The sequence below is a fragment of the Prionailurus viverrinus genome, chromosome A1, assembly GCF_022837055.1.
Source record: "Prionailurus viverrinus isolate Anna chromosome A1, UM_Priviv_1.0, whole genome shotgun sequence".
NCBI classification, from domain to species: Eukaryota; Metazoa; Chordata; class Mammalia; order Carnivora; family Felidae; genus Prionailurus; species Prionailurus viverrinus.
In genome coordinates this window covers 1,062,585-1,087,815 of record NC_062561.1, presented here as the reverse complement: position 1 = coordinate 1,087,815, position 25,231 = coordinate 1,062,585, and the positions used below count along the sequence as shown (strand labels likewise).

The following is a 25,231-nucleotide window of genomic DNA, read 5'->3' as shown; positions in this document are numbered from 1 at the left end:
AAAACAGGCTTGGATGGAAAAAATAAAAAAGAACAGAGCCTCAGGGATCTGTAAGACTGTAACAAATATTTAACTTTCATATCACTAGAGTCCTGGAAGGAGAGGAAAAAGAGGATAAGGCTGAAAAAGTTCTCAAAAAAATGTCTGAAAACACTGCAAACTAGGCAGAAGATATAAGCCTACAGATAGAAGCTGAGCAAACCCCAGGAAGGATAAACTGAAGGAATCACAATATAGCAGAGTCAAATTTCTGAAAAAATTTAAATAATATTAAAATTTGGATAAAAATAAAAACAAAGGAAAAAAATCTTAAAACCAGCAACAGAAACGACACAGCTATAGGAGAAATACAACTGGAATTACAACCTAGAAGGACAGAAAACTTTCAGTCAACAGACCCTCCACTCAATCCAAACACCACAGGAGCAATGTGGCACCAACCCCACCCACACTAGAAAGGACAAGTAGAAAGCCTAGACTCCACCTTTGCCTGGCTATAATGAGGTACCCCACGCCAGCAACCCAGCTAGGGTGACATAAGAAAAGGTCAAGTAGGGAGCCTGAGCTTCTTAACCTATCAGAAAGTAACAAGGTACCTTGTCACCTACCCGTCAAAATGAGAACTAGCAGAGTCAAACTTTCACCAGCAGTACTAAGGCCAAAATTGAAATTAAATATAGTCTAAAAAACAGAAAGAAAATGAAAAAAAAAAAGTGAACAAAGTCTAAAGAACCTATAGGACAAATTAAGCAGACCAACATGTACATTATGACAGCTCTAAAAGAATAGAGAGAACAAGCAAATTTTTATTTTAACAATGGCAGAAAACTTCATAAATTTGATGATCGTAAAGAAATCCACAAACCTGAAAAGCACAACAAATTATAAGTAGGATAAACTCAAAAAGACACACAACAGTACAAATTATAATCAAACTGTTGAAAGACACAGAGAATCTTCAGTAGCAAGAGACAAGCTACTTATCAAGTACAAAGAAACCTCAGTAAGATTTTCCACCAATTTCTCATCAGAGACCATGGAAGCCAAAAGGCAGTGAGAGGACATATATAAAATGCTGAAAGAAAAAAAACTTTCAAACAAAAATATTATACCCGGCAAAACTGTTATCCAAACATGAAGGACAAATAAAGACATATCAAATAAAAAACTGTGAGAATTTGTTACCACCAGACCTACTCTAAAGAATTGTTAAAGACAGTCAAAGATTTAGGCTGAAATGGAAAGGAAACTAGACAGTAACAGAGTGAACAAATAAGACTCTTTAGCAGGGGCGCCTGGGTAGCTCAGTCGATTGAGCGGCCAACTTTGGCTCAGGTCATAATCTCCCGGTCTGTGAGCTCGAGCCCCGCGTCGGGCTCTGTGCTAACAGCTCGGAGCCTGGAGCCTGTTTCGGATTCTGTGTCTCCCTCTCTCTGACCCTCCCCCGTTCATGCTCTCTCTCTGTCTCAAAAATAAATAAACGTTAAAAAAAAAATTAAAAAAAAAAAACAAACTACATGGGCAAATATAAAACGTAGTACTGGAGTACTTTAGTTTATAAATCTACTTTTTACTTCCTACATGAATTTAAGGACAAATGTACAAAACATAACTGTAAACCTGTTATTGTGCAAACAATGTTTAAGATGTAATTTATTGTAACATAAATGGGGCTGGAGCTATACAGGAGCAGGAGCAGGGTTCCTTTTTTTTTTTTTTTTTTTTTTTTTTTAAAGTTTATGAGAAAGGGGGGTGGGCGGAGGGAAGGATAGAGGAAGAGAATCCCAAGCAGGCTCCACACTGGCAGCTCAGAGCCCAACATGGGGCTTAAACTCACAAAGTGCAAGATCATGACCTGAGATGAAACCAAGAGTCAGACACTTAACTGTGCCACCCAGAAGCCCCTACAGGAGCAGAGTTCTTAAATGCCAATTAAGTTGTTACCAGCTTAAAATAGATATAAATTTAAGAGGTTAAACGTTAAGCAAATTCAGCAGCATACTGAAAGTATTATACAACGCAGTCAAGTGGGGTTTATCTTAGTAATACAAAGAGTGGTTCAACGTAAAATAATGAATGTAATAAACCACATGAATATAATGAAGGCAAAAACCACATGATAATCAAATGGTAAAGAAGTTTGACAAAATCCAACATACTTTTATGACTAAAACACTCAACAAACTAAGAATATTAGAAAAGTACTGCGACATAATAAATGCCATGTATGAACAACCCACAACTAGCATCAGACTCAATGGTCAAAGATAGATGGCTTTTCTTCCAAGATTAGAAGCAAAACAAGGATGCTCAATTTCGTCACTTCTTCTAGTCAATAAAATAGTGAAAGTTCTAGCCAAAACATTTAGGAAAAAGAAATAAAAGGCAACCAAATTAGAAACGAAGAGGTAAAACTACTGCTATTTGCACATGACATAACTAGATGGGAAAAATTCCAAGGGATCCACAATAAAGCTACTAGAGCTAAAAAACAAATTCAACAAAGTTGCAGGGTACAAGATCAACACTTAAATATCACTTGTATTTCTAAACACTAGCAATGTACAATCTGAAAGGGAAGTTAATAAAGCAATTACATTAACAATTGTGTTAAAAATAAAATGCCTAGGGGCGCCTGGGTGGCACAGTCGGTTAAGGGTCCGACTTCAGCCAGGTCACGATCTCGCGGTCCGGGAGTTCGAGCCCCGCGTCAGGCTCTGGGCTGATGGCTCAGAGCCTGGAGCCTGTTTCCGATTCTGTGTCTCCCTCTCTCTCTGCCCCTCCCCCGTTCATGCTCTGTCTCTCTCTGTCCCAAAAATAAACGTTGAAAAAAAAAATTTAAAAAAAAAATAAATAAAATGCCTAGAAATAAATATATCCAAGAAAATGGAAGACTTGTACACTGAAAACTATGAAAAAACTGCTAAGAGAAATTAAGAAAGGTCTAAATAAATAGGAAGACAACCCATATCCACAGCCAGGAAGATTTAACACTGTTGAAATGTCAATAGTACCCAAAGCAATCTACAGGTTCAATGCAATCACTATCAAAATTCTAATAGCCTTTTCTGGAGAAATGGAAAAGTTAATCCTCCAATTCACATAACATTGCAATGAGTCTAGAATATCCAAACAATCTCTAAAGAACAACAAAGTTGGAAGACTCATTTCCTAATTTCAAAATTTACTACACAGTTATCATAATAGTGTGGTTCTTGCATAAGAACAGACACGTAGATGAATGGAATATCCAATGAGAGTCCAGAAATAAACCTACTCATCTATGGCCAATTAATATTTCACAAGTATAATAAGTCCATTCCATGGGAGAAACAATACTCTTTTCAACAGATGATGCTGCTGGGACAACTGGATTTCCACATACAAAAGAAAGAAGCTGGATGCCTGTCTCATATCCTAAACAAAAATTAATTCAAAATGGACCAAAGACCTAAACATAAGTTAAAACCATAAACGTCTTGAAGAAAACATTGGGATAAACCATCTTAACTTTTGATTTTGCAAACAAATTCTTAGGTATGGACCAAAAACATAATCAACAAGGAAAAAAGAGGTTAACTGGACTTTATTAACATCAAAATTGTTGTACATTTAGATGACATTATCAAAAAAGCAGAAAGACAACACACAGGAGACGACATCTGCAACCATATGTCAAATAAGGGATTAATATTCAGAACATATAAAAAACTACTACAATTGAAAAATAAAAGGAAAAACAATGCAATTCAATCAAAACGGGCAAAGGACTTCAATACTTTCAAAGATACACAAATTGTCCATAAGCACATGGAAATATGCTCTACAGCATTAGTAATCACAGAAATACAAATGAGAACCAGAGATACCACCCCACACCTACTGAGATGATTATAATAAAAAACAAATGTTTAAGTGAAATAAACCAGACACAAAAGGACAAAGTAATATATGATTTCAAGTATATGAAATATCTAGAATAGGCAAATTCATAAAGACACAAAGAAGATTAGAGATTACCAGGGATCAGGGAGGTAGGAGAAAATGAGGAGTTACTGGCTTGTCAGTTTCTGTTTGGGTCATTGCAAAGTTTTGAAAATAGAGGCAATGGTTGCACATTATGAATGTAATTAATGCCAGTAAACCGTATACTTAAAAATGTTTCAGAACAATTGGAAATTCGGTTATATATATTTATCACAATTTTAAAAAAAAATTCAAGTTATTTTACACCTTTTTTATGCTCTGGAATGATTTAAAATAGCACTCAGATTACCTAGTTTAAATCTGATGGAATTTTCCTATGAAACCATCTGAGTCTGTTTCTCCTTGTGGGTTAGTTCACGGATAACTATCTCTATTTCTTCTAGGGAGAGTCTCTGCTTTACTGTATCATCTGGAGTCAATTTAGGTAAATTAGATTTTCACACACAAAAAAAAATTATTTTCACAGAAAATTACTCAGTCTGGGTTGTATTTTTATATAAAGCTGCAAAGTAGTCCCTTATGATTTTCTTCAACTTCCTCTGTTTTGATGCTTCAGTCTACCTTGTCACTTATTTTTGTGAATTTACCCATTTTTTAAGCCTCTTTTCCTGATTAGATTGATGATCAGTTGGTCTAGTTTTTCACAGACCTGATTTATCATAGAAGCAGTATTCTGAATTATTTTGGTACTGTTTTTATTTCTTAACTCATTAATTTCTACTTTTACCTTTATTTCTTTCTTCTCCTTTTAGTTTGTTCTTTTTACAACTTTTTGAGTTGAATATTTAATTCATTTATTTTCATTTTTATTGTTTTAAGCATGTATGGATTTGAATTTTACTCAAGCATTTTTTAAAATAAATATCCTATTGATATCTTAAAGAATGCATCCCCCCCAAAATTAAACATGATGTCACTTATGAATACTAATGGGAAAATACTAAATAAAATATTAACAGTTCCAACTAAACATTTAAAATATAACAATGACCTGGTATGGCTTATTCTAGCAATGCAAGAATGGTTACATGGTTTAGGAAATTCATTACAAAAAGTCACATATTAATAGATTTAAAGGAGGGAAGAAATCACATAACACTTCCATAGACACTGAAAACCTTCAAAACTCAACATTCATTTTCGGTGAAATACTTAATAAAACAAAAATCAGTGGGTACTTCTTTAATATATTTAATATATATTGACCTCAACCCTAAAGCCAAATAATTTAATGAGGAAATACCAAAGGCATTCCCACTGGAAAAACAAAAAGATACTTCCACTCTTTATAACTCTACTGGAGTTATTAGGAAAGCCATTATGCAAGACAAAATAATAATGGGAATAAGAAATGTAAAGGAAGATCTAAACTTTCTCTACTTGCAGATGATATGATGACTTAGTCAAAAATCCAAGAAAATCAACCAATAATGATGATTTAGTTAGACAGCAGCTATTTAAAATCAATTTAAAAATATATGTAGGCATACATATATGTACCTACATATATGTACATATACATATACATACACAATAATGGAAGAGAAAACCTCATTTAAAATAGTAACAAAAAGATAAAGTATTTATGAATAAGTTTAATAAGAACTGATCTAACAGAATGAAATCCCTTGTTCTATAATGGGATATTTTGACATAAAGATGCTGATTCTCAATGACAGTCATTTGGATGGAAAAAATATTTGACCCATAATTTAACAATATACCAGAATAAATTCCCTTACATGCATTAAAGATTTAAATATTAAAATGAAGGCTTGCAAACATTAGAAAGAAAATAAGAAAAGCATTCCTTTATAGTCTGGGAGTAAGGAAAGTATGTGAAACAAAATCCAGAAACTTTAATAAAAAGAAAAAAAACTGTTAAATTTGAAAATAATTAAAAATTTTACATTACGGGTGTCTGGGTGGCTCAGGTCATGATCTCACAATCGTTGAGATTGAGCCCCAAGTTGGGGCTCCAGGATGAGTGGGGCCTGCTTGGGATTTTCTCTCTCCCTCTCACTCTGCCCCTCCCTGCTCACTCTCTATCTCTCTCAAAATAAATAAATAAACTTTAAAAAAAGATTCTTAAAACCAAATTAAAAAAAATAAAAATTTTACACGGCAAAAATTTTTATAAGCATCCAAACACAGTTATTTATAACATGGTAGGATATCATTACTTAATAAACTTTATAAAAAGTCAAACCATGTTAGAAGTCAAAGACAGTGGTTATCTTTAAAGAGGTAGAAGGGGAAAGTCACTGGGAGAGGACACAAAGGGGCTGAATTGGTAACGTTCAGTTTCTTGAAGTAGGATCTTAAAAATCAAGGAGGCCCAGATTTCACGTTTTAATAACACTATGCAACAGGGATTGCTACTTCCACAACTTTACACATGGTGAAATGAGGCAAGACACAAAGGAGGTTAAATAATTAAATAATTTGCCCAGGACATAGATGACTGGTGGGGCCAGGATTTTAACACAACTAAAGCTAGCACTCTTAACCAAACCTTCCATGTATCAGAAGGTAATAAATGCAACATAATCATCAACATCAAACACGACAGGGAGGTCTTGGAAGATTATAATTAGTCTGATCCTTACACTAATGAATTTGAAGTATGCCACCTCAAATGAAAATCCTATGAAAGCAGGATCTATGTTTACTTTCCACTATACTATTTCCAGCAACTAGGACAATACTTGCAACATGGTAGGGGCAATTGTTTGTAAACAAACTACAAATGCATTTTGCTCATTAAAATAAATGTTCAATTTAATGGAAAAAACGGAGAAGATCAAAACCCAAAGAAAAAATGTGTAAAAGATAAACAGTTCACAGAAAAGGAAAGACAAGTAGCTCTGAAATATGAAAAAGTGCTCATCATTCCTAATAAAAGGAATATGAATTAAAACTATATCAACATACCATCTTTCCCAATCAAAATTATGTGTTAATACTCTGTTGGAGAGGGAGTGGAGACACAGGCACTCAACATACAGTACTAAGAGAGATACAAACTGGCACAATTACAACAGAAGGGAATTTAACATGTCCAACTAACTAACATATGCACTCCTTTGGCAAGCAGCCAGCTTCTAAGAGTCTACCCTAAAACCATACCTCCACAAATACAGAGAAAATACATCAGGTTATTCACCACCTGCTATTTATAATAGCAAAGTACCAGAAATAACCTGAAGACCATCCAATAGCAAAGTGATCAAATAAACTATTATATAGCCCAGTGCTGTCTGGGACATGGTTAACCACTAGCTCTTAGATTAAGGGAGACCCCATAATTGGCAACATTTGTCATGAAAACACTCCCACTATGGCTAATTTCAGCTACAAAATAAAACCAAACATGAAACTGGAAAGAGACACACAGAAGCACACCATTATTTGTAAAATGTCCATTGTATAAACATAAGACACAAATAGCCTTAAGAACACAAATAACATTAAAATACATTAAACTAATTAGGAAGTAATAGGTTTTGTGTACTTCTTTTATTTTCAATATTGTTGAGGTTTGAATTGTGTTCCCCCAAAATTCATCTTTTTTTTTTTTTTTAAAGAACGAGAGGGCACAAGTGAGCAAGAGGCGGGGGGGGGGGGGGGGGGGGGGGGGGAGGGGGAGAGAGAGAGAGAGAGAGAGACAGAGACAGAGAGACAGACAGAGAGAAGCAGGGCTTTAGCTCCCCAGTGCAGGACTGGAATTCACGAACCATGAGATCATGACTTGAGCCAAAGGTCGATTCTTAACTGACTGAACCACCCAGGCACCATAAAATTCGTATCTTTAAGCCCTACTCCCAATGCGATCATATTTAAAATAGGGCCTTTAAGGGGGCAGTTAAGGTTAAATAAGTCCTAAGATTGCGAGCCTAATCATACAGGACACAAAGATCCTTATGAGCAGAGGAAGAGAGACCAGAGATCCCTTCCCCTCCCCTCCCTACACCACCCTTTTGTAAAGAGGAAAGACCATGTGAGGAAACCACAAAGAGGAGGCTATCTACAATCCTCAAAGAGCAGACTCACCAGAAACCAACCCATAAAGGTTTGATACTTGAACTCCTAGACTCCAGAACTATGACAAAAGAAATTTGTTTGAGCCCTCTAGTCTGGCATTTTGTTACGGCAGCCCTAAGACTAATATAAATTTATCTATGTTTATACAATTTATTTTTAATGTTTTGAATAACCAGCTCATAGTTTTCCTGAAAATTTAACTTGAACAGCCATTAAAAAACAGAAGAGAGGAAAGTCCATATATCATTGATAGACAATGATTTCCAAAATACGCTGTGAAATGAAACATTGAAGAGGCAGCGTAGTACATACAATATGTTGCCTTTTGTATAGGAAAAAGAGAAATGAAGAATGAATTACATACTTTCTTAATTCTTCATAAAGAAGAGAAACTATAAAAGAATAAAAACTGAAAAACTGATACCTATAAAAGATAGGTAGGAACCAAAAGAAGATAGAAACAGGAGCTGGTTTTCTCTGAACATATATTTTAATGTACATTTTACTTTTGAATATATTCAAAAACAAACTACATCAAAAGACCTTAAAATTGAAATATAAATCTTCTTAAACAAAGCTTTTTGAAAAATCATATTTGCAACACCTCTCCTCCAACGCCCCAAAAATATTTTTTTTTTTAGTTTATTGATTTTGAAAGAGACAGAGACAATGTGAACAGGAGAGGAGCAGAGAGAGAGAGAGAGAGACACAGAGAGAGAGAGAGAGACAGAGAGAGAGACAGAGAGAGAGAGAGAGACAGAGAGAGAGGGAAAATCCCAATCAGGCTCTGCACAGCCAGCGCAAAGCCCTATACAGGGCTCAAATTCACAAACTGTGAGATCATGACCTGAGCCGAAACCAAGAGTCGGACACTTAACCAACTGAGTTACCCCGGCGCCCCAGCAAAAAATACATATGTAATATTTCAAAAGAGTAATCATTCTGCTAGCATTTACCATTATATGTAAAATCACAATTTCTAGTAATTTACATATATCAGTATTCATTTGAGATATGTTATCTCCAAGAGATGAAGATAACAATGGAATTAAATGAGATTCCAGGATAAATCTAGAGTATAAATAAATGCTGCTAAAATAAAGCTATTATAGCAATTTAAAACATATTCAAAAGAATGGCCAGTTTTGATTAGATCATGAGTTACCTGTTTGTATTCACTGACACAGCTTTGACAGCAAAATCTTTTCTGCTGACCATCAATCACCAGGACATTATTTCCAGCACCTTTGCTGGGCAGGTACTCTCCACACTGTTCACAGCAATTCATTATTAAACCATTGGCCATTCTGTATCTATTAAAGCAGTGGTCACTGCACAGCTTATGAGTCATATTTTTAAAGCTAACTTCATGGCGAATCTAAAAACAAACAAAATTTTAAAAAATAAATGAGTATCACAAGTAGCTAAATAACAAGGTGCTCCAATAGAAAATGCCTCAATAATTTTTCTGTGGAAGGCTTATTTAGGGAAAAAGAAAGACAAAGTACCGTTCGTGATTCTTTGAACCTATTTTTATACACACAATAAATACACTTATGGCAGAGGGGTCAGCATTAGCGACATCACTACGAACTTCTCTAGAGAGATCTAAAAATGATAGGAAACAACCCAGTTTGGATAAAACTTCTAAAACAAAGAGACTGGAAAACTTTAGACAAATTCAAAAGGAACTATAAATAAAATACACTGCTCTAGAAAGGTAGGAGAAAACCAATGTTATAAATAATTCAGATGAGGTATGTATAATACACAGGTTTCTTTTAATATAATCAAATGCAAAAACTTTAATACCATATGAATAATGTTAAGTTATTAAAGATATTTCCTCCATTTGTTCTCTTTCTTAAGCATGGTAGTTTCGAGTCAAGTCTGTATATTTAAACACTATGGTTTTGTCTCTACATGCTGCAAACCTCAGGGAAAAAGTATTATATTTTAAAATTTCCTAAATCATTCTCCCACAGGGATTACATAATGGAATATACATCTCCACTTTTAAAGAACTATATACTGATGACGTCGTAACTATTAAATAAAGCTAAGAATATTCCCATGAATTAGAACTAAGAGAGAAGGCACAAAAATACAAACCTCTGTTAGTTTACCACAAATTGTACATCTTGATTTATTTAGAGCTCCTTTAGTAGGATTCTGTTTGTCTTCATAGAGAGACAAACAAGATGTACTACAAAATTCCTGGAAGGATTCGCTTGAATCCACTTGAGCGACAATAGTTCCTTTCATCGTAGTTATATCTCTGAAAAGTAAGTGAACAGCTTAAAGTCAACTTGTATTTAAAAAAAAAATCAAACGTAAGAGCAATAATTAACATTTCTAATTTCCACATATTTTACCCTGGGAATCAAACACCATTTTTAGATCCATTAAATCACGTTTACTATTTAAAAACTCTTGGCAATAAAATGTGAACACAGAAGATAAGGAACCAAAATGATTTCATACTATTAAATCTTTGTCAGTACCCAATTTATCTTCAAACTCCTTAACAAGGCTTTCAGACATTGGAAACACTTTAAAAAATAAAAGTAAAAAAAATCAGTTGTTATTATTTATATATGGAGTTTAACATCAAAACCTAATTTCCTGAGATACAAACTTGTAACACCTAGTCAATTCCTTTCCCATAGGTAAGTAGAAAACTTGGAGCGATCTGGGTCACAGAAATGTGACATATATTCTAGAGAGGATATATGAACTTATTTAGGTACACCCCTAGAGCCATAACCCAAAAGGACCCCACCTACCATTCTGTACAGCTCTGTAATGCAATTCGAAATGGTAGGAAACAAAAGTGATGACCTGTGAAGTCTTCCTTTAATGAAATTCTGAACTTCAAGATCCTATACTACAGTATGTAAAAGTCTACTGCTGTAAAGCAATCTAAAAACTATGTAACCGTTCCAATACTTGCATTTATTAAACTTGTACACAGAACCTTTCCAAAGTTCTAAGATCTAAACTATCTTCCCAAATTTGGGCCGCTCCAAGAGATGGCACAGAAGGAAAGCCCCCCTGGTTCGACCGTGCACATAATATACCATGTTCCACTATTTTTAACTAGTGAAGCAAGACCTAAAAAGTAATGTAAGACAGAACTGTCTCTCCCCAAAGCTATCCAAAAACTGCTACTTGTGTCTTAAAACACTGGGCATTGTAATGACTGAATGTTCAAAACTAACATAAAAACATAAAATCCAAAGACTTGCCAATTTAAAATAATCTTAATATGAAGATAGTACAAAATTTGACCTATTTTAATGTGATATAAATTGCAAAACAATTTTATCTGGCTAGAATTCTAATAATTAATAATGCAAATAAACATGCATTTTGACAAATTCAAGGAGTTCAATGGAGATTAGAGCCAAAATTAATTACAAGGGCCTGGTATCTAAATCAACCCCAAATAAGAAGCCTTTTAATCATCAGCCACCCAGAGGTAGTAGGTAATCCTCCAAAGCTACTGCAAATCTGAGTTTTGCTTTAAGATTCAATCAACTAGCTTACCAATTTTCCAAACATCATAATTTGCCTCTAAGACTCAGAATTTTCCTAAAATTATATACTACCAATATTCAACCACATGGAATTATGCTGAAAGGTAAACCTTACCTACACTTGTGGTGAGCACAGCATAACTTAGAGACTTGTCCAATCACTATATTGTACACCTGAAACTAATGTAACGCTGTGTATCAACTGTACTTCATTAAAAAAAAAAAAAGGAGAGAAAGGTAAACCTTACTTTTTACACATAACACAAAGTTTCTTTGGAGCAGGCTTGTGAGAGAAGGAAGAAAGGCAGGTGGTAGAACAAAAGAGATGAGCTGATCCTTTTCGCTGATAAGCCGTCTGTCCCTTCTGTAAAGGTTTTTTACAGTTTGCACAAGTGACTTTAACTGGTTTAGTGGGTTGTTGCTGTGCAGAAGGCTGGAAAATTTGTTTAGGAAGTGAGGCCACTGGTGATAAAGAATCCACCCCTGGTTGTTTCTGATTACGAGGAAATGAAGCTGACTGGGAAATCCAAGAATCTTAAAAACAAAATGCACAAGGAAGAATAAATGAAACAGGTATTTATACACATTGGGATCTCTATCAAAGAAACAGTTTTAACTTCCCATCCTGTACAAGTTTAAGACATTAATAAGGCAGCAATGTAGCAGAGAGGTAAAAACCCAAGGACTAAGAATGCCTAGTTGACATTCAGACTCCACCTACTAAACTGGAAAGTTAAACTCTGTACCTAACTCTTCTCTAAACTGGAAATGGTACCAAGCTCATAGGAATGGTAACATTAAATAAGATAACACATGCAATAAAACATAGTAAGTAGCATAGAGGAAGCATTAAAAAATATTAGCCATTATTGATTAAACAAGAATTTACAGAATATTCCTTTAAGTAAGGAACACATACATAAACATAAAAGTTGATAATGAAAGTTATAATAAAATTTTGGCCAAACACTTGACAAATATAATACAGGTCTGATAAACTGTATATATGATTATATTCAAAACACCTTTTCAAAAACAGCTTTTTCCAAGGTGCCTGGGTGGCTCAGTTGCTTAAGCATCCAACTCTTGATTTCAGCTCAGATCATGATCTCACAATCCTGAGACAGAGCCCCACGTAGGGCTCCGCACTAAGCGTGGAGCCTGCTTGGGATTCTCTCTCTCCCCATCTCTCTCTGCTTCTCCCCACTCATGTACCTGCACGCATGCGCGTGGGCTCTCTCTCTCTCTCTCTCTCAAATAAACATTTTTAAAAATAAAAACAGCTTTTCCCATGTTTAGTTCCATGGCCTCTAAATAGACCACATAATACCAAAGAAATTAGAGTGTTACACAGAAATGATAAGCCAACGTATAGTGACTCATCCAACATCATTATTACGGTCTCACTGCAAACGGTTTCAGCATAGCACAGAACTAAAAGATATGTGCAACATTAACAGTAGAGTGCAGAATTTATTTTCTCTCTCTTAAGCTGGTACTTAGCAGAAAGTCTCCTGCTTACTACACTAGTTACTGCTCTACAGATCTCTCACTACACTATCAATACCATAACCTTTTTTCCTTTTGAAACTTTACAGGCCACCATTTCTAAATTCTACTATTGTCTCTAGTAATTTTTTTCTTTTCTAGGTTATTCCAAATTTCCAACTTCCATACATAAAAAGTTACCCTTCTATATGAAAAACAATGGTCTTTTTCCTTCCACAGGAAGTACAAATTTATCTAGAGCTCAGGGAAACTTCTTTATTTTCAAAACCTTGAAGAGGGAGATTTCCTGGTTCCGACCCAGTCCATCAATATAATTATTTCAAGGGGCTACATAACACTGCTACTGAAATTTTACCTTAGTCCGTAATACCCCTCTCCACAAAATTATACTTCATACGTTGAATAAACAGTGCATTCTGGAATCCTGTTATTCTGCTATGATCAGGGTAATAGACCAGTTTTAATAAATAGATACAAATATTAATGACTATAAAGAAAATACAGTTGGCTCTTGAACAACATGGGTTTGAACTAAGTGAGTCCACTTATATGCAGATTTTTTTATAGTACAGTATTGTAAGAGTATTTTTTTATGATTTTCTTAATAACATTCTTTTCTCTAGCTTAGTTTACTATAAGAATACAGTATATAATACATATCATACAGAAAATACATGCTGTTATCAGTAAGGCTTCCAGTCAACAGTAGACTACTAGTTAAAAACAAAACAAAACAAAACAAAACCCGAAGGCTACTAGTAATTATGTTTTGGAGGAGTCAAAAAATTATATATGGATTTTCAAGTGCATGGGGGGTGGGGAGAGAGGGGAAGTTGACACTCTTAACCCTTACTATGTTTTTAAGAGCCAACTGTAGTCACTAATTGAAAATTCCACCTTATGAAGGCCCTCCAATCAAAACTTGTATTTGAACATATGCTCAATTTTGTAGGTTTATCACTTGAACATATTCTTAAAGAAATGAGTTAAATTTAAGGGCATCTATTAACTTGATTTTGAAAAAAAAAAAGGCATTTTTCTAATTTAGTTTTAGACCCTGTATAAATAATATGTCTCCATTTATCTATTTTTCAGTTCTTATATATTTCTGCTACCAAATTTTCACATCCTCCAACATGAAAATACTTTTAGGAAGGTAAGTTTTGTCTAAACCTTCTATTTTATTCAAAGGACATCAGGGGGCAGCAGTTTAATTTGCCCAAATCACAATTAGTCTGACAGCTAGTATAAACAGCCAAGATTTTATAACTCCCTATTACTAATAAAAACAGCACATTTAACAAGAGCTAATTCAGAAACAAAAGAGCCAAAAGGTATATCTGTTCAGTTTTTTTTCTGATAAGTAGTATACATTCCCTTGTATAAGAGCTTGAGTAAAAAGGAACACAATTGGGTTTTTTTTTTTTAAGATTTTTTATTTTTTATTTTTCTTAAGTAATCTCTACATCCAAAATGGGGCTTGAACCAATAACCCCAAGATCAAGAGTAGTAACACACTATACAACTGAGCCAGCCAGGCACCCCCAGAAACACAATTCTTACAATGATATGCCCCTTTGACTCAACAATATCCCTAAAGAAATAAGTATTTCAAGATACAGGCATAAAAATATCCTTAAGAGTTACTTAAATAGTGAAAACTGGAACCAAGCTAAATAGAGAATAAATCAAACATATAGACTTGATATGGTCCAAAGTTCAAGATGTTTTGTTAGGTATTTAAAGGGGTAGTAGGAGGAAAGAGTTTACAAAACAATACCTAAACTATGATCTCAGGTTAGAATTAAATGTACTACTCTCGATGGTGAGATTATTTCCTTCCTCATACTCTTATGTTTTTAAAATATTTATAATTACAATAAAGACAAAATACTTATTTTCAAATTAATTTGAGCATTAGCATCTTAAACTTTTATTTGAGCCTGAAAGTTACAATGAGAAAGAAACTAACATATAGACAGCTGACGTGTAAGTTTGTAAGACTTTTCTGGACGGCAATATGACAATATATTTCTACAACTTTAAAATGCTCATACAAACTCACAGATACATGCCCATACCCAGACTCGCCTACGAAAATACATATACACACATAGAGGGAAAGGGTCTTAGAAGGCATGAGATATTTTACAAATTGAATAGTAAGGAACATTATTTCTTCCAAAGTCATTATAAACCAGATAGATTTTTTTTTTCAACCAAAAGTCTTTGGAAGGATAGGGACAGTGATATCGTTTGGCCTTGTAACTTCATTTCTAGAAATATACTCTAAAGAAATAATGAGAAATTTGAACAAAGATGTTCATCATAAATCTATAATAGCAAAATATGGGAAACTGTAAACACCAAATATGGGAATGATATATCCATATCCACTATGCAGTCATTAAAACTTGTATATAAATGTTATTGGTATGAGAAAATACAACATAATATTAAAATGGGAAAAAAACAGGAAGCAAAATTATTCAGAGTTGCATGTCAACCAAGTGATAATGCAAAGGAAAAAGACTGAAAGAAAACCACTCAAAGGACTGATGCGGTAATCTTCAGTTAATAAAACACTATCAGGGATTTAATTACAGATTTTCCAAACATTCTTCAACAATTAAACATCACTCATAACCAAAAAAAATAAGTAAAAAGGAAAAATGACCAGCATTTTATAGCATTCTACACTAAGCTTTAGTCATTCTTTATTATTCTCCACAATTTCTAGGCTGATAAAGTTGCTAATAAAACTAAAAGGATGAAAAAATGAGAGAAACAGAAAGAAGGATATATGAGAAAGACAGACATATAAAGGTTTAGGGGCAGAGGTGAAAGATAAAGGGACATACAAAGACATGATCATCAAAAAGCCAGAGTTCTTGTAACTTCTCTTTTTAATGTTTTCACAGAGCAAAACTGTCTAAAGAAAAATTCTTCAGATACTTGCAAAATTTACCAGCCTTCAAATATTAAAATATAAAATGCTAGTAAGAAAAAATTAAAATCAGATAAGAGTCAAAATTAAACACAAGTAGAGTAAAAACAAATCTAAATGTGCCTATTATACAATACGAGGTTGTTACATAAGTGTGTTTATCTTTTTTTCACTATTTACACATTACTACTAGACAGAACTAAAATTGTATTAGCAAAAAGTAATTACATGACAAGTAAGATGCCAAACTGTTAGACTTCAGTGGTAGTTAATGTAAAAGGCATTTTTCTCCAATCCTTTAGACATAAATTTCTGTGATTTTCTAATAATCTGCAGAGAAATACATGGTTTTACATCTCTTATTAGCTAAAATTTCAAACTTACAAGTCAATAGAATTAACTTATCTTACATGAGTAAACTAACCGAGGTAGTACCAATTACTACAATAAAAAAGGAGCAAACAAATAAATTCATTTACATGGGGTAGATCACGTACTGCTTACCAGGATTATGATGAGTTGCAGATTCTCCATTCTGAAATACGTCTCCTGCCACATTCATTCTACCAGGATTAAAAGGTCCTACTCCAGTCTTGGTCTGTGAAGTTAAAGATGGGGTGTATGTTTGTATATTAACACCAAAATTACTTGACTGCAGTCCGTTAGAGACATCTCCCAAGTTGGTATTCTGCAGTGATGTTACATGTGTAATCATTAAGTTCATATCTCGCCCGTCAGTATTTTCTAATTGGCCATCATTCACAGAGCTTACACCTGTTTCTAAGGTTGTAACATTAGCAATCTGAATTTCAGAGTCTGGTTCTGTGGTGATACCACTATTACCCATTCCTGCATTTACCTTACTTCTTGAAAAACTGGAAGTGGAGAAATCCACATCATTGGTTCTGTTTTTAGATTCAGGAGGTCTCCGTTCAATAAAATTGGAGGAATTTTTCTCTTGCCCTTGATTTGTTTCCATGTCCTCTTCATCATCAATGACAATTGTCTCACTTACACTTCCCTTCTGAGAAGCCAACTCTTTTGAGGATGGAAGAATTTTGGAATCATTTCCTTGTAGTTCTTCATTTTTTGATGATGTAAATGTTACAGTCCTTTGATCAGCTACCACTGGTGCAGAAGGTGGGGGAGGTTGTACGGGTTCGATAAAAACAACATCATCATCATCTTCCACTGATGAGTTTTGAAATTTATTAGATCTAGAAACTAAAGGATTAGGTGGACCACTAAATGAATTTCCTACATTGGTGAGACTAGTTGCCATGGCCGTACTCCCTAATAAAACAGGAGTCTGATCAGTCAATTCTAATCCTCCCACTGAACCTGTGTCCATGCCAAAAAACCTGTCAAGGAGATGGAAAGAAGAAAAAGAAAACAAATGTCAGTATAATCTTTTGTTATTCTAACTGAAAGATTTATTTATTTATTTGGTTTTTATTTTTAAAGTTTATGTGTTTATTTTGAGATAGGATGTGAGCACATGTAAGCACGGCGGGCGGAGTGGGGGGGGGGGGGGAGCGGGGGGCGGGGAGAGACAATCCCAAGCACGTTCAGCACTGTCCATGCAGAGCCTGACGTGGGGCTCAGCCTTACAAACCATGAGATCATGACCTGAGCCAAAATCAAGAGTCAGACGCCCCAATGAGCCACCCAAAGCACCCCTGAAAGAACTTTTTAAAGGTAATTTTCTTTTTTATTCTAAATGACAATTCTTATTAAATAAAGGAAAAATTTGGTATCCATTCTATGATGTCATTCACTAAATTTCATATAGTTTCCATGGGAACCTCTTGCCATATAAAAAGGTAATCCTCCAATTTTCGGTAATGATATGTAGTATATTCCCACTTCCACCACCTCCTTTCTACCATACTATTTAAGCTATAAACTTTACCATTGGAAACATCGATAAATCCTTCAATATACGTTTGAGCAGGAAAATAACAAAAACCTGGCAATAAAAATCCCTTGTCTATACATTTATCCTATGTATCTACTGTATTGAATAAGGTGACATGATCTAATCCCTAACTTCCCTTGCCTCATCTTTTTTTAATCCCTTTTTTTTCATATTCCCTGGCCCCCTTACAACTATATAATTGAATCCTTCTGAGAATCTGAAATCCTTGTTGACCTTATCCAGAAAGCTTAAATCCTTATTTGCCAGGCACTATTGCTGTATGCTTTATATCCGTGTATCAGGCTGAATAATGGCCCCCAAAGATATCAGATCCCAATCCCTGGAACCTGTAAATGTTACCTTACATGGTAAAAGGGTCTTTGCAGATATGATTAAGGTCAAGAATTTAGAAACAGATTAGCTAGGTGGGCCCTAAATGCACCAGTTTGCAAAGGGAGGTAGAAGGAAATTACAGGCATAGAGGCAGATCAGAGACTGAAGTGATGCAGCCAAGGGATGTTGGCAGTCGCCAGAATGTAGAAGAGGCAAGGAATGGATTCTCTGCCAAAGCTTCCAGAGGAAGCCTGGCCCTGCTGACACATTGATTTGATCCCTGTGTCACTGATTTCCAACTTCTGACCTCCAGAATTATGAGAGCAAAAATTTTCTATTGTTTTAAGCCACCAAGGTTATGGTAATTTGTTACAATGGCCACAGGAAATATACACACTACACTTCCTAGTTATATCTTCAATATAACACTTGATATAGTTATAATATCTGTCCCATTTTAATGAAGAAGAATTTATGTCTTGGAGATGCTAATTAACCTGCCAAAGTCACACAGCTAAAATGCATACCCAGGTCTTTATAACTCAGTAGTCCAAACTCTTCATTACTCTGCTGTATTCAACCAATTATTTTCTGAGCTCCTGATAAATATGCAGGGCTATGCTGAAGCCAAAGAGACTGCAAAGAGTTAACAGTGAAGAGCCAGAAAAGAAAGAAGGTAAGTTCTTGAGCAATGGGAGAAGATGAGGTCACTAATCTTGAACATCAATCACCTCAGTTTCAGTGACTAAACAGGAAAGAAAATATAGAACAGGCAGAGGATAAAGGGTGGATATAGATTGTAGGTTAAAAAAAAGGGACGGGGGGGGGTGTAGGTTAGTTTGGAGACAAGGTGGATGGGAATTTGAAGTGGTTTATACATGGTAGCCTAATTTTCATAAAGTAGGTTTTCTGAGATGGTGAGAAAACAGTGGTTGTACAAGTCTTAAAAGACTGGTTCAAGAGCCCCAAGGCCAACTCTTGAGTCTTTTGTAATCCTCTTTCTCTAATAAAGTCATTTAGCCCGGTTTAAAAAAATAAAAAACAAAACGGGTGGTTTAAGAACATTTACTACTTCATATATGCTGCCACTTGCTTATTTTGCTATAAAGAGCTTCTGAAACAATGAAGATGACACTACTATACATATCACTTTGGCAGATGGAGTAACAAGGACAGGGATAGAGAAACTGTTCATTGTATATTTCAGTGTTTTTCTTAATTTTTGAACACAATTTCTCACTTGTTTTTAAAGCAAAATTTAAAGTTTTTAACAACAAATTGGTAATAGAGTTATCAGAGAAGACCTCTTTGGCCAGGTGACATTTACACTGAAATCTGGAATGACAAGAAAGATTCACTGTAGCAAAATTGTAGGAAGGGCATTCCTACATTCAAGCCTGAGGCAATGAAGCTGGTGAATCCAAGCAATAAAATAAAGACCAATGTGGCTGAACAAGGTAGGGAAGAATTGTAGGAGATATAAAAACATGCACAGAACAAGCTTCCAATGACAACAAGTTAATTCATTAACTGCATTCAACAAAGATTTACAAAGCATCCAACCTAGTATGCACAGGACACTGATCTGGACACCTGAGGGCGGTGGGGGGAGAGTGGGAATCAACAAACAAAACACATCCCTGCAATCAGAAATCATGAATTTTAAACACAAGTTTGGATTTTACTGTAACAGGTTGAAACATTGCAGTGTTTCCACCAAAAGGTTAACATGTCACTTATGTTTTTAATATATCTCCCGGGCTGCTATGTGGAAAATGGATGAGAAGGAAAGACCAGAGGCAAAGAAACCACCTAGAAGGCCATTGATCCAGCTGAGAGATGATGGTAGCTGAAAACAAAGGTGACGACAGGAGATGGAAAAAAACTGAACAGATTAGGGTTTTTTAAAAAGCAGATCTTACTAACATGAAAAGATCAGTAAGATTACTGTGGACCGAAAAAACGTTACAAGAAAACAGAGTATTATTACTACAACGTTATGCATTCCCCAAAAACCCATACACACACATATTCTATTTTTCCTAAATTACATAACTTTTATGTAAATTCATGAAAAAAAACTCTGTAAGGATCACACTATACTGATAGACATTGCTTATGGGAGAAGCAGGGAGTCTGAGTAAGAGAGGTGACCAACAAGTTGCACTTCAGATTTATTTATATTTTTTAGAGAGAGAGAGAGAGAGCACACAAGCAGAGGAGAGAGGCAGAGGGGTAGAGAGGTAGAGGGACAGAGAAAGAAAGAAAGAAAGAAAGAAAGAGAGAGAGAGAGAGAGAGAGAGAGAGAGAGAGAGAGAATGAACCCCAAGCAGGCTCCATGCTCAGCATAGAGCCCAACACAGGGCTCATTTCCATGATCCTGGGATTATGACTTGAGACAAAATCAAGACTCAGTCAATTGACTGAGCCACGCAGGAGTCCCACAAAATTGTACTTAAGAGTCAACATTAATCTAAAAAGAATTTCAGGCAGCTAAGCACCTGAATGAATAATGGAAAAAACAGGCACCTGGCTGGTTCAATCAGAGGAACATGTGACTCTTGATCTTGGGGTGATGAGTTCGAGTCCCACATTGGGTGTAGAGATTATTTAAATAAATAAATGTTTTTTAAAAACAAATAATGGGGAAGACAGGAGTCAGTACAGAAAATAATAAAAAGTTGAGGGGCGCCTGGGTGGCGCAGTCGGTTAAGCGTCCGACTTCAGCCAGGTCACGATCTTGCGGTCCGTGAGTTCGAGCCCCACGTCAGGCTTTGGGCTGATGGCTCAGAGCCTGGAGCCTGTTTCCGATTCTGTGTCTCCCTCTCTCTCTGCCCCTCCCCCGTTCATGCTCTGTCTCTCTCTATCCCAAAAATAAATAAACGTTGGGAAAAAAATAAATAAATAAATAATAAAAAATAAATTTAAAAAAGTTGATAAAGCGTTAAAGATGAAGGAATTATCACCAGATATAAGAGGAATACAGGTTAAGCACTTTTCATAGACATTAAATAGGGGTATATCAACCATTTTAGGAAAACACTGGATAGACCATAACTAACTGCTCTTCTCACTGCATGTCTAAAACAGTGCCTGGGCACAGAGTATACACTCAGTTTTCCCAAATATTTGTGGAAAGGCAAGAAGGCAAAAACCCCTACGTTAACTTTGATTACCAGAGTTATTTTTAAGTAACCTTTACTTATAAAATTCTGATCCCTTATTTGATATATATTGTGCTATTCTCTAACCATTAAGCCTCTTACTTAAACCAAGTTTAGTTTCCAGAGGGCATCACATCCTATTTAACATAGTAATGAAATGTTTGTAGTAACAAACAGTATTTTATAGGAATGGCTATTGTATTTTCACTTAACTGTTGACAAAAACCTCTTCTGAGTTAAATAAAATAGATTTTAACTTTTCTATAATAAAGCCATACTTCAATACATTAAAACTACCCATGGTTCCAAGACATCAGAATTCAAGTACTATATATAAAGCTGAATTCCATAGGAATACAAGCTGGTGCAGCTACTCTGGAAAACAGTGTGGAGGTTCTTCAAAAAACTAAAAATAGGACTTAACCTATGACCCAGCAATTGCACTACTAGGTATTTATCCAAGAGATACAGGTGTGCTGTTTCGAAGGGACACATGTACCCCATGTTTATAGCAGCACTATCAACAATAGCCAAAGTATGGAAAGAGCCCAGATGTCCATCGATGGATGAATGGATAAAGAAGATGTGGTCTATATATACAAGGGAGTATTACTCGGCAATCAAAAAGAAATCCTGCCATCTGCAACTACGTGGATGGAACTGGAGGGTATTATGCTAAGTGAAATTAGTCAGAGAAAGACAAAAATCATATGACTTCACTCATATGAGGACTTTAAGAGACAAAACAGATGAAGATAAGGGAAGGGAAACAAAAATAATATAAAAATAGAGAGGGGGACAAAACAGAAGAGACTCATAAATATGGAGAACAAACTGAGGGTTACTGGAGGGGTTGTGGGAGGGGGATGGGCTAAATGGGTAAGGGTCACTAAGGAATCTACTCCTGAAATCATTGTTGCACTATATGCTAATTTGAATGTAAATTTAAAAAAAAATAAATAAAAGGTGAATTCCAAAACCAGTCTCAAAATCATTGCTCTGAGAGCAAGAGCTGTATGTGCACCAGTGTGGATGACATGCTAATACTGAAAAATGGCAGAAGATACATTTATATCTGCTTTAAAGAAAATGGATAATTGTATATAAAACTGTAAGGGGTGACTACTTGCCTTTCACAAAGATCTACAAATTACCATTCCACACTCTAAGATGTTTTAAATATTTCCAAAAACTAAAATATATATACACCATTACTCTAAAACAGTTCCTCACTAAGGAAGACTTCTTCATGGTAAAACAATAATATATGCTAAGGGAAACCTTCACATAAGGCCTTCACATAAATTTAAGTAAACATCAAAAAATTTTTAACATTACCACTCTACAGAAGGTATTAAAAGTTGAAATATGCTGAATAACATTGATTCAAAATTTTCATAACTCAATGAAATTTTTTAAAAATTAGTGCATCCATCCAGTAATATTTAACATTTATTTGATGCTTGTTATGAGCCAAATATTCATGTTAAAGCAAATCCATGAAGGAAATCACTTTGTCTTCTTTATACAGATCTAAAAACAAGAGGTGCTGGCTGGCTCAGCTGGTTGATCATGCAACTCTTGATCCCAGGGATGTAAGTGTAAGTCCCACGTTGGGCCTAGAGCTTACTTAAAAAAATAATCATTATCATCTTCAAAGCTAAGTTGCCCAAGACCACAGACAAGAAGTTAGATGTCAGGATTTGAATATTCATGATATCCAGTATGTAATTAAATATTAAACAATAAGATAATATAGCACAGTTCTTATTAATAAAAAATTCAGTAACACAAAAACCAACTCAATATTCAAAATATGCAAGTATCCAAAAGAAGAAATATCAAGCCTGGGGCACCTGGATGGCTCGGATGGTTGGGTGTCCGATTTCGGCTCAGTTCATGATCTCACAGTTCATGGGTTTGAGCCCCGCATTGGGCTCTGTGCTGACAGCTCAGAGCCTGGAGCCTGCTTCGGATTCTGTGTCTCCCTCTCTCTCTGCCCCTCCCCCTCTCATGCTCTGTATCTGTCTCTCTCAAAAATAAACATTAAAAATTAAAAAAAAAAAAAAAAAAAGAGGTATCAAGCCCAAGTGCCAGGCTAAAACGGATTTAAAAAAACAAATGAACTTTAATTTGCAGTTAATATTCAATTCGTGTGCCATAAGGCAGGAAATATCCTTATCAAGGTAACAATTTTCGGAGGAATAAGGTATAAATCTATTGATGTTATGATATGAAATGTATAGGCTTTTAATGCAGAAGTTCTCTGGATCCTTTCTATGGTTTTAGCACACCTAAAACACAACGATTTCCAAGACAGAAAAGCTAGAACTGACTTCCCTCTGGTGGCTGGCTGCTAGGTACCAATTCATTCTTCTCGGAAGAAAACAGTGGAGCAGAGAATAGAACTTTCTTTACCACAGTTAGTTCTCTGCAGTAATCAACTTCTCAACAACAGAGTAAGTACTCAACTATAACAACTGTTCCCAAATCCTAGACTATAAATAAATTTCGCCACCTCTACATGTCACTGAGCATGTTTCAACCACCCAACACTTAATTTACTCCTTTTATCTGATTAAAAGTTGAACTGATTAAATCTGATTTAAATCTGATTAAAAGTTGACCACTTCTACATTATCTATATAAAGCCTATATCATTAGGCCCTTTTCTGCACCGAGTCAATTCTTTTTTTTTTTTTTTTTTTTTTTTTTTTTTTTTTAATGTTTTATTTATTTTTGAGACAGAAAGAGACAGAGCATGAACGGGGGAGGGGCAGAGAGAGAGGGAGACACAGAATCGGAAGCAGGCTCCAGGCTCTGAGCCATCAGCCCAGAGCCTGACGCGGGGCTCGAACTCGCGGACCGCGAGATCGTGACCTGGCTGAAGTCGGACGCTTAACCGACTGCGCCACCCAGGCGCCCCTGCACCGAGTCAATTCTAATTAGCTATTTTACAATGAGCAAATTGTTTTACTTCTGTATGTTAGCTACCTTGACAATAAATTATATTTAAAAATATATAAAATAAAATAAAGAGGGGTGCCTGGGTGGCTCAGTCAGTTGGGCGTCCAACTTCGGCTCAGCTCAGGTCATGGTCTCACGGTTTGTGAGTTCGAGCCCCGCATCGGGCTCTGTGCTGACAGCTCAGAGCGTGGAGCCTGCCTCAGATTGTGTCTCCCTTTCTCTCTGCACCTCAAGGTGGCCCACTTGTGCTCTCTCTCCTTCAAAAATAAATAATATGTAAAAAAAAAAATAAACAATAAGTAAAATAAAATGAAGACAACATAAATTTACAGTAAAAAATGTTAGAAAAGGAAAAACAGAACAGCATGGATTCATCATGACTGAATGCCTCAAAAAGGTAAAATTCTTTTAACACCTAATAAAGTTTTGAAATGACTAAATTACAAGTAAAGTTAAACTTGTAGTTAAGATTCAAGTGTCATAAGGTAAAAAGTATCCCGATCACCACAAAATTTTCAGAGGAACAAAGCGATAGGTCCTCTTAAGTACAATATGAAAAATAAATCAAGACAGGTATCAACAAGATGGCAAAGTGGGAAGTTCTAGGTAAGGGTCCCTCCACCCAAGTAACCACTGAGCTGGACAGAGTGACTGGAACCAATTATAGATCCCTGAAACCCCACTGAACACACTCATTAATCACCAGGGTAGTGCCTGAGGAAGATAACGCTGATCATTCACAAGTGAGCAAATGCATGAACCAGCAACCATCCCCGATTCCTCACCCCCACTTGGCTATGGGGTTAGCATCCTGCATTCCTGG

At 35.4% G+C, this 25,231-nt stretch overlaps 1 protein-coding gene across 2 annotated transcripts in view; it reads right to left on the bottom strand.

The window, feature by feature from the left end:
* Positions 1-25,231, bottom strand: part of ZMYM2 (zinc finger MYM-type containing 2) — a 99,554-nt gene that overhangs the window by 49,825 nt on the left and 24,498 nt on the right. Inside the window, exons 3-7 of one of the 2 annotated variants that reach the window (XM_047842880.1) lie at positions 16,886-17,387; positions 16,531-16,624; positions 11,819-12,104; positions 10,144-10,309; positions 9,197-9,409 (exon numbers count right to left, since the gene is read on the bottom strand). In XM_047842880.1, the coding sequence (XP_047698836.1) occupies positions 9,197-9,409; positions 10,144-10,309; positions 11,819-12,104; positions 16,531-16,624; positions 16,886-17,377 (1,251 nt within the window). In that variant the 5' untranslated portion in view covers positions 17,378-17,387. Of the gene's footprint in view, positions 1-9,196; positions 9,410-10,143; positions 10,310-11,818; positions 12,105-16,530; positions 17,388-25,231 lie in introns of both variants that reach the window. The other variant, XM_047842827.1, reaches the window with a different exon arrangement.